Genomic DNA, 10726 nt, shown 5'->3' on the forward strand with positions numbered 1-10726 from the left:
TGAGACCATTTTCAGATTATTTTCTAGCAACATGCTTCACAAATGCTGACCTACAACAGTGCCATCAAGTTCTGCCCTCAGTCTTCCACCAGCAGGTCAGAAAAGGGAAGCCAGTGGCTCAGTCAGTCCCTGGATGACCTGGAGCTTCCCAGTTATTCAGGATGACTGCAAAGCTTGTAATGTGCTTCCCCTGGTTCACTCAGAGCTAGGCAGCAGCTCCCCAGCCAGATTATTTCCCAAGAACTTCCAAATTAGTTCCAGAATAGATTTGATTCATTTACCATGGGCAGGATAGGCAGGTCTGTAAACTGAAAAACTTCCTGCCTGAAGAGGACAATGAGCATCTAGAAAGTCATTTCTGTTGGAAACAGACAACATATCTCTGAGTGCAAATTGCTTCCTGCAGATTTTTTAACTTTTCAAGTGTAAATGAAGATAAAAGCATACACCCACTTCTAGTGATTATCTTCCCAGAGAAACAGCACCTCAGGAAAGGGCACTGCTTGCAACATAACCTGAGGATAAAGAAATCTGAACACTACTCTAGCAAGAAAATAGTACATTTCAGAAGTAATCTACACCAAGAAAGTCTTTCTTTCAATTTCTGACATAGAAATACACAACCCAATCCTGGGATGACCCCATGAGTGACCTGCAGCACAAATAGGAGCCCTTGCTCAGGTTGTCTTAGGTGCTCCCAGCCAACCTTCACTGCCTAAAGCACAAACAAGATCCATTTCTGCCAGCACAAAGCAAGGATAGGGGCAAATGAAGCTTTAAGGTTAAAAGACTGTATATTGGGCTTGGCTGAGCTGAAGTTAGCCCTCCCCAGAGCATCTTTCTAATGCTGTGTTTTGCAGTCCTGCAGCTGGGCACTGATAACACACCAGGGTTTTAACCAGTGCTGAGCCAAGCACCAAGACTCTGCTCTTCCAACATCTTCCCCTCCAACAGTAAGCTGAGGGATAGGCAAGATCTTGGGAGAGGCCACCTGGCCCAAACCAGCCAAAGGGCTCCTCCAAGCCATATGACATGAGCTCAGAGACAAAAGCTAAGGGAAGGAAGGCAGTGTGGGGACACTGGTTGACGGTGTGTGTCCTCCAGAGCAGCTGCTGTGTGTACTGGAGCCCTGCAGTCCAGCAGTGGCCCAGCATCGTCTGCTGATGGGGAGCAGAGACAGATCTTAGTTTGCTCTGCTTCCACACACAGCCTTGGATTTGTTTTGCATCCTATTAAACTGATTCTGTCTTAACTCATGGACCTCTGGTTATATTTTCCCCTCTCCCCTGTCCATCTAAGAGATAGAACTGCTGTGATGGGCATCTAGCCCTCAACTGGGGGCAAGCCACCACAAGGGCATAGAGAGCTACAGCAAGGACCACATCCCAAAGCCATGGCCATAACTCTCCTTCAAAGCCTAGGGAGCAATTTTTGAAACAGAAGTTGAAAGAAACCCATAAAAATGCTTTTTAGAATACAATGTTTTAGGTCCATTAACCATGCAAGCTCCAAACCTCATGGTTCGTACCCGTAGAAAACTCTTTTGAGTAGATGATGTATTTGGTTTATGCCATTCCCAAACTATATGGACACCCCTACATCAGCACATGGCAAACTACTCAAGCAGGTACCACTTCTCCCATTATGCTGTGAGAAGCAAGGAGAAGGTGGGGGGGTGGCTTTTTAGGCACTGCTTTGGGGTGTATCAGGCTGTGTTCTGTCAGGGTTTGTACTGGGATGTGCTTTAGGTGAGGCCAGAAGCACAGGGAGGGACTTGAACACAAGCCCCATGAGGAGAGGCTGAGAGAGCTGGGGGTGTTTAGCATGGAGAAGGTTCAGGGGAGACCTTCTTGCTCTTTATAACTACCTGAAGGGAGGTGGGGGTTGGTCTCTTCTCCCAGGCAACCAGCACCAGAACAAGAGGACACAGTCTCAAGCTGTGCCAGGGGAGGTTTAGGCTGGAGGTAAGGAGAAAGTTCTTCCCAGCAAGGCGAATTGGCCATTGAAATGTGCTGCCCAGGGAGGTGGTGGAGTCCCCATCCCTGGAGGTGTTCAAGAGGGGATTGGATGTGGCACTGGGAGCCATGGTTTAGTTGTCAGGAGGTACTGGGTGATAGGCTGGACTCGATCTCTGAGGTCTTTTCCAACCTTATTGATTCTGTGATTCTAAAATTCCTCAGAGGGTAATGACTACCAAGCATCAAAAACCACAAATTCTGCTTGTATTGAAGAGGTTCACAGATGTGTTGCTAATTTATTATTATGAATTTAAAAAGAAATAAATTAATGGAAAAGGACGAATCAATTGCAACACATGCCACAGTTTCAATAAAGGCTGCAGAAATTACTAGTACCATAGGTGCATATTGATGCACTCATGCATTAATTATATCCTAATGCAGTTTGGAGGACCTCACATTACTGAGCAAAATGTACAAACTACAATCTGATTAAATGCTGAGATTAGTTTGTCCTTACTGTCAGCCACACAAGGAGGAAATACACCATTCTGGAGTATGATCTCCTAAAACAGCCTGTTTAAAAATAAAATTACATTTCTGCTTCAGAGAAGCTTACAATATGGGAGTTTCATAATTAACCATAAATGACCAACCAATTTAAAGAGTGAAAACTCCAAAGTGACATTGTACTTTCAGAGTAACTACCTTTCACAACACACTACCTGCAAGTTTATGCAAAGTTAGTGGACTTCAAGCTACTCAGTGGTAAAATCATATTCAAATTATAACTTTCCACAGTATTAATTCCATAACCTTGTCTAAATCCTACCACAGAACGGTTTGTGTTGGAAGGGACCTTTAAAGGCCACCCAGTCCAACCCCTCTGCAGTCAGCAGGGACATCCTCTGCTAGAGCAGGTTGATCAGAGCCTTGTTGAACCTCACCTTGATTATCTCTAGGGCTGGGGCCCCAACCACCTCCCTGCACAATGTGTTGCAGTGTTTCACCACTTTCCTGGTGCAGAGCTTGTTCCTCACCTCCAATATAAATCTATTCTTCTCTCATTTCAAATCATTGCCCCTGGTCCTGTCCCTGCAGGGGAACAGTCTCTCTGCAGCCTTCCTGTAGCCCCCTTCAGGTACTGGCAGGCTGCTCTCAGGTCAGCCTGGAGCCTTCCCTTCTCCAGGCTGAACACCCCTAGCTTCCTCATCCTGTCCCCATAGCAGAGGTGCTCCAACCCCCTGATCATTTTCATGGCCTCCTCTGGACCTGCTCCATCAGCTCCATGTCCTTCTTGTGCTCGGGGTCCCGTAGCTGGACACGGCACTGCAGGTGAGGTCTCAGCAGAGCAGAAGGGCAAGAATCACCTGAATCAGCAAGAATCTGCTGGCCACACTGCTTCTGATGCAGCCCGGGCTGCCATTGGCCTTCTGGGCTTCAAGGTCCCATTGCTGGCTCCTGTGCAGCTTCTCATCCCCCAGAACTCTCAAGCCCTTTTCCACAGGGCTGCTCTCAATCTCATCATCCCCCAATTGGTGTTGATAACGAGGATCGTTCTGACCCAGGTGCAGGCCCCTACATTTGGTCTTGTTGAACCTCATGAGGTTCACCTGGGCCCACCTCTCCAGCTTGTCCAGGTCCCTCTAGCGCATGGACAGCACCTCTCAGCATGGTGTCATCTGCGTACCTGCCGAGGGTGCCTCAGTCCCGCTGTCCATAGAACTGATGAAGATATTGAACAGCACTGGGCCCAGTACGGATCCCAGAGGGACACCACTTGTCACCCATCTCCATCTGGACATCAAAGCATTGAACACTACCCATTGGATGCAATCATACAACCAATTCCCTATCCACTGGACAGTCCTCCCATCAAATCCATGTCTTTCCAGCTTAGTGAGAAGGATGTTGTTGGGGACTCTGTCAAAGACTACCAAAATCCAGATAGATGGCATCTGTTGATCTTCCCTTGTCTACTGATGTAGTTGCACCATCACAGAAAGCCACTAAGTTGGTCAGGCAGGACTTGCCCTTGGTGAAGCCATGCTGGCTGTCTCAAATCACCACTTCCCTGTCCTCCATATGTTTCAGCATAGCTTGCAGGAGGATCTGTCCCATGATCTTCCCAGGCAGAGGGGAGGCTGGCAGGGCAGTAGTTCCCAGGGACCTCTCTTTTACATTTTTTATAGATGGGGCTTCACCTGACTGCCAGAACTTTTCAGATATTATGGAGAGTGGCCTTACAACTCCATCAGCCAATTCCTTCAGAACTCTGTGATGCATCTCATCAAGTCCCATAGACTGATGTACATTAAGGTTCCTCAGGTGGTCCTGAACATGATCTTCCCTTACAGTGGGGGACTCTACCTCAGTGGTCCTCACCTAGTAGTCCATCAGCTCAAGAGATGGATGAGCAAGCTTGTCAGTGAAGGCTGAGGCAAAGAAGTTATTGAGTACCTCAGCCTTCTCCTTGCCTGCTGACACCAGCTCTCCCTTCTCACTCCTCAGAGGGGGTGCAGTTTCTTTAACTTTTCTTTGCCAGCTGACGTACTCGTAGAAGCCCTTTCTTATTATTCTTTGCATCCCTTGGACTAGATTGCCCTCAAAAGCTGTTTCCCCACTTTTCTTTGAAAATTAAGTAGCAGAACAAAATGCTGACACAAGAAACTGCAGAAACTCAATGCAAAGTTATGCTGCACATTAGCAGATCCGTAATCATAAAACAGATTAACAAGGGCTAAAAATACTTAATAATGTGTGACCAAAAGGCAAAAGGCCTTCACAAGAGTCTGAACAGCACCCTCTTGTCTGTTTCAAGTTAGTTAGGTCCTCATGAAACCACTGAGCTGTGTATGTCTGAATCATTGCACCAAATACACAACTACTAAAAGTTCACATCAAAGCAAACTTCTACACCACCACATTTTTGCTCCATTTCACTAATAAATATGAAATATTGTAAGAAACACGATGGACGAAGTAAGTTACTCATTCTGGACTACATCAACAGCTCCACATACTATCATAGTATTGATACTAACAGAAAATCTAAAAAAAAAGAGTTCAAATGGTAAATCACCTCCTACATGAAGAAAGCCCAAAGTTACCAACTTTTTGCAACTCGAAAATTTAAGTAAGGGGCCACAGGAGCCTTCAAAATTTCAGCTGAACCAATACAGAGTTGCTAAGCGAAAGGATGCTATTTGGGGTTAGTTCAGCCCTGCCGAGCTTACTTTTTTAGTAATTAAATTTAAAAAAGGAGAATAAACAGGATTTAAAATGCAGCGATGGGAAGGCTGTCCAGACACAGCAGAGACTGATATGATCCCATTTACTGAAACCAAAACTTTCACAGTTCAGTCTGCCACATCTCGCCACCCGCGTCATGGCGAAGAGACTCTTAGAAGAAGGAAAACTTTCCAACGCTATCGGGAGGAGAGCAAAAGTTAGAGACCTTCAAAAGATACAAAAAAACCGACTCGAAGCTCGCAGCCCCGCTCCTTATCTCCTACATAACCGCTCCCTGCACCATTACAGAACAACTTACCGTGCCTGCCGCTCTCTCCAAGACCAAACAAGCAACTCATCAACCAACAATTATCATCACTTTGCATTAGCACCCGCCCGGCCCATACCAATTACATCCTCATTAACGGCTGCCTGTTTGTCAGCCGTCGCCCTCAGACAGGTGGCTCTTCTTTTGTTTCCAGCATGTCGAGCAGCGGGAAGGCGAGAACTTCAGAAAAAAAAAACACCCCGGCTAAGTGAGAAGGGTCAGAAAGAGCCCGCGGCCGCCGCGTTTCACTTACCGGGCGGGATAGTGAAGCCGGGGGGCAGCTGGATGGTGGTCTGCTGCGGCGGCCTCACGATCAGCTGCGGCGCCACGATCCTGGGGGCAGCGCCCAGCGCCGGCCTGGGCGACAGAGCCTGGGGGGCCGCGGGGGCGACGGGCAGGGTAGCGCCCGCCTTGGCGACACCCGGGACGCCGATCGCTGGCTTGGGCGCGACGCCGGGGGCAGCGGGGGCCGGCGGGGCACAGTTGACGACGGAGCCTTGTCCCGGCGGGGCGGCCGCGCCGGCAGCTGGGCTGACGTTGTTACTGAGTGCGTTTACTGCGGGGAGCGGGCCGTGCGCGGGCTTGGGCTGAGCTGTGGCGGCGTCGACTCTGCCGTGGCTGCTGACTGGTGGGACTGCCGCCGGCCGGCCCCCGGCGCCCTCCCCGTTGGGCGCCGCCTCGCCGGGGAGCGGCGCGGTGGCGGCGGCTGTGCCCTCCGCCGCTCCCACCGGCCCGCCGTCTCCCGCCGGGGTCCCGTTCCCCCCCGCGGCGGACGCGGCCTCTCCGCGTTGCGAAGGAGCGCTGTCGGCAGCGGGCGGACTGCCGCCGGGGCTGGGGCTCCCCGCGTCCCGGGCAGCGGCGCCGGCACCCACATGGTTGTTGACAGGCTGGGCAGAGGCGCCGGAGGCCGGGGGGGCAGCGGGCTGCGGCGGGGCAGGGGCGGCGGGCGCGCCGGGGCTGCTGCCGCCGCTGCTGAGGAGAGCCGCTCCATGTGATTGCTGCACACTACTACTGTTTACACTCACTCCCCTCCCTGCCGCCGCCGCTGCTGCCGCCGCTGCTGCCGCCACCGGGGGGGACGGGGACGGGAGCGGCCCCTGGGCAGGGGCTCGGCTCTCCGCGGCTCCGGGGCATCCCGCCGCCTCCTCTGCCCCGGCAGCGGGAGGAGGCACGGGATGCCCTTGCTGCTGCCGGACGGGGCTGCTGCCCCCCGCTAGGCTCCCCTGCTGCTGCTGCTGCTGCAGCGGCTGCTGCTGCTGGGACGGAGCGGAGGTCCTGGGCTGGTGCGCCTCGGCGGAGCCCCGGCCGCCGGCCAGCTGCGATTCCAAGGAGCCCACCAGGTCGCTGACCGCCTTTTCATCCACCTCCTCGGAGAAGAGCAGCATCTCTTCCAGGGGGTCCGAGGCGCCCGCCGCCATCTTGCGCTGAGCTGGGAGCCGGCTGCGCAGCGCGCAGGCGCTCCGGCCTCTGCCGCGCACAGCATGCTGGGAGGGGCCTCTGCCTCCTCCCCCGCGGCGGGGAGGGGCCGGGCAGAACGCGCCGCTGGCGGGGCCGCGGCTCATCGGCCCGGCCCGGCTCGGCTCGGCTCGGCTCGGGTAGCTTTGGAACGCTCCTGCGAAGTCTGGGCAACACTGTCCGGGAATAGCCTGGGCGAGGACACGAGCGTTGGTGAGTGGGAGGTAGCCCCGGCCGACTTGGGACGCCGAGGGGTGACAGTGTGTCCCGACAGGTGCCTTAGGCATGCAGGGCGGGGGAAGAGCATGACGGTAATCATCTGGCGGACGTCTAGCAGGGAGGTTTTGGCGCAGAGGGTTGTGAGGGTATTGAAATGTTAGGCGATCGCGTTACTTTTGTAGCGAGCTGCCGTAACTGTGCTCTTTGCCTTCACCTATTCGGCGAAAACAGTGGCAAGCAGCACAGCTTTCTTCACGCTTTGGCAGCAGTGAAAGCGTTCCCGCCCTTGGCTGTGATGGCTCGGCCGCCTTACACACCACCTCCGCCAAAGGAGGGTGCTGCTGAAGCCGTGTGGAGCTCCGCAATGCATGCAGAGTACCTGCGCTCAGGTTTGCGCTGCTGCGACTGCTCTAGTTCCAGACTGGCCAAAGTTCCTGCTCCACCTAGACACGGATGATTGCAGCAACACGGCTTGCTAATGTGGACACTGTAAACAGAAGGCTTAGAAACCGAAGATTCTTGGCACCATCACAGCAGCTGCTTTGGCATCTGCACAGGAAATCTGGGGTATTTGAACACTTTTGCCGTGGTGCTGTGTGTGTCCTTTCCCCAGCAATGCTTGCCTCATGCCTTCAGAAATACCACTGAAGACAAAGATGGTGGTTCTAAATCATAGCATGGTTAGGCTGGAAAAGACCTTTAAGATCATCAAGTCCCACCGTTAGCCTAGCTCTGCCAAGTCCACCACTAAACCATTTTTGGATAATGACAGGGCAGTTTCTTTTGTGAGACCCCACCCCCCCATCTCCCCTGGCTTGCTGCATCTGTTCTTGCGTACAAGTGATAACCACCATGGATTCGTAATGCTACCAGCAGAAAGCAGCTTAGATTCCATTATGTGTCTCTACTGGCACGCAACAGCGTGGATGTCTGCAAACCTGAATGTAGTTGAGCTGCTGCTCTGTGGCTTGCAATAGTGACTTGTTCTTCAGCTTGCAATTTTTCAGGATTTCCCACAAAACTGGGAAGTGCATCAGTGAATAACCTTCAACTGCACAGTGCACTGATGCAAATGCGTGCAGGGCTCAGAGTACACACAACTCCATCCCCAGGCTCAAGGCACACTGTACGAGCTGCTTGACCCAGAATAATAAACTGAATAAACTGGTAATAACTGCTTTATTACAATCCTCCTCTTTTCCATGTTGGTTACATTTTTATTCAGGGTAGTTTCCCCTGATTGTTTATACCTCTAGGAGTAGGCTTATGATGAACCAAACCGCTTTCAAAGTGCATTAAAAATACATTGCAGCAGTTTAATTAGGCTAAGTTTAAATGTCTCCTGAAATTAAACCAGTATGTATTTTCTTCAAGTGGCCAATAAAAGTGCTGAAGGCCCAAAGGCATGGTCAGGATGTATAAATGGGAGACTGCAGCAGGTGAATGTGAAAGCACAGCTGCGCTTAGAAAAAACAGTATTAACTGTACACAAGAGAGTGAGACAGCAAAAAAATGTGCTTAGCAAGTGAGTACTGCTTTTAAGGAATGCTACAGCTGAATTAAAAACAGACTTCTATCAAATGTTTCTACCTGGAAATTTAACTACAGCGTAGTAGTCCTTTTTTGAACTTGTGCTGTTGCCCAAAAATAAAGAACATTCATTTGGGATGTAAGAAATCTATCCACTTTATCAGAGAAGATTCCATGCTTCCTTACTTGGTCCTGATTGTTTGCACACCACTGTCTCCACAGGTTGTATGAGAATGGAAAGTTAGATATAGTATTTTGCAACTAGTCCTGACTATGACAAAAAGTTTTAGTACACATTTTTTGAACGCTGAACTGAGTGTCTCCATAACAATGACCCAGGAGAATTAGCTATTGCTCTTTAGCTTCAGAAGAAAAAAAGTAATCTTCCCACCAAAAGGAGAAAGTGCAAGTTGTGATTTGTAAGACAGGCTTCAAAACTTTACAAATTACCTACTTTTAATTACAGTTTTAAAGTGCACTTGGAGGCGAGCAATCTGTAAAACATGATTTCTTTCCACTCAGCTCTTCTTAATTGAGCCATTTTGTATACATACACACACAGAGAATGAGGAAGTATAATAGAATATTTAATAAAACATGATGTATACCGATTCATATTGGACTCCTTTCAAGTCAAGAAGTGATGACATACTTAAGAATATAAACTTGGTGATGAAACAGGCTTTGGGCTCACATTTCTGCATATGGAATGAGACTTTTATTAAAGTACAGCATCTCTGTGAGCTTTTGTGTTCACTCCTTTATGTTAAAATTGTTCTAATACTTACATGCTTTTTCATCATAGAAGACATTTCTGCACATACTTGTTGCTCTCATTTTTAGGAGTTAAATATCTATAGAATAATAATAAAAAACCACAACCACAAAAACCCCCACCAAACTAAGAGGCCACTGTGATCATCTCAAATGACCAGATACAAATGCTGATTTTTGATAGTGGCTTCCGTGGACTTGACACAGCCACGTGTCTCCAGTCAGTAACTGAAGAACTTTGCCCCAAATCTCTCAGGCAGCCTGGGATATGCTAGAAGCGTGTCACAGTAAATGTTGCTGGGCACTCAAGTCCTCCATGACTTTACAGTCAGTTGAACTTAGGCATCAAGTTTCCAGAAGTCTAGTTATGTCTCTTATTTAGGAAGACAGGTGCTCTTCCATAAAAAAAATGGCTTGCTGTTGTGTTTCAGAGCAAGCCCTGTAATGAACAAAATACTTGCCGAATCTTTGCAACACATCAGTGTCCAGTTGCTGCAACAGAAGCTATTGAGTACCTTTTCCAGAAGCTTGGTTTTGCTACATGTAGTTTTCTAGGCTGCAAGCACAGAAAGGGAGAGCTGAAGCAGTTTCAAGTTTTTACAGTCAAAGCCTCATTAACTTGAGTACACCTCAAGTACAGTCTCAAAATCACAGACTTCTGTTGTGCTTGCTCATACTAGGGGGGAGATTAGGATTAATTCCATACCTCAGTCAAGATTCCATCAACACTTGCGTTGTTTAGTGTAGCTTGGCAAGACTTTAACACAGCCAAGCAAGCAAAACAGAATCCCCCTTGAAATACAAGCTGAGCAGTTACCATCGTCTAGACTCTGCAGCTTCCTGCGTGACGGGATTCTAATGTGCTTATTAAGGCTCACAAGAATCACTCGTCCAATGGTAGGTGGCTTGGGCCTCTCTCACAAACACCCGAACGCCCCAGCTCACCAAACCTGCCTTCACATACCCCGGAGTTCGCGGGCTGCGCTGGGCCGGGGGTTGCAAGCTGCGAGCTCCAAATCCCGGCGCGCTGGGCGGGAGCAGGGGGAGGCGGAACCGGAGGAGCTACAGGCCTCGCACACCCCTTCGAGGCCAAGCGAGGAAAGTGCGACGAGACTCAGTCAGACCTAACCCGCCAGACAAGCTGCAGTGCTGCCGCGGAACGGTGCAAAAGCATCACCTCACCCAGAGCCGCGCCGCTAAACCTCCCGGGCGGCTCAAATGGCGGCTCCCG

General features: G+C 50.1%; 1 protein-coding gene across 2 annotated transcripts in view; it reads right to left on the reverse strand.

The window, feature by feature from the left end:
- Positions 1-6943, reverse strand: part of LOC128898147 (transcription initiation factor TFIID subunit 4-like) — a 128020-nt gene extending 121077 nt beyond the window's left edge. For both annotated transcript variants that reach the window (XR_008462726.1, XM_054170079.1), the window contains exon 1: positions 5771-6943. Coding sequence is in view for 1 of the 2 variants with exons in the window: in XM_054170079.1 (XP_054026054.1) it covers positions 5771-6935 (1165 nt within the window). In the remaining variant the exon portion in view is untranslated. The remainder of the gene's footprint in view (positions 1-5770) is intronic.
- Positions 6944-10726: the final 3783 nt, after the last annotated feature.

The sequence above is a fragment of the Dryobates pubescens genome, chromosome 19 (assembly GCF_014839835.1).
Source record: "Dryobates pubescens isolate bDryPub1 chromosome 19, bDryPub1.pri, whole genome shotgun sequence".
NCBI classification, from domain to species: Eukaryota; Metazoa; Chordata; class Aves; order Piciformes; family Picidae; genus Dryobates; species Dryobates pubescens.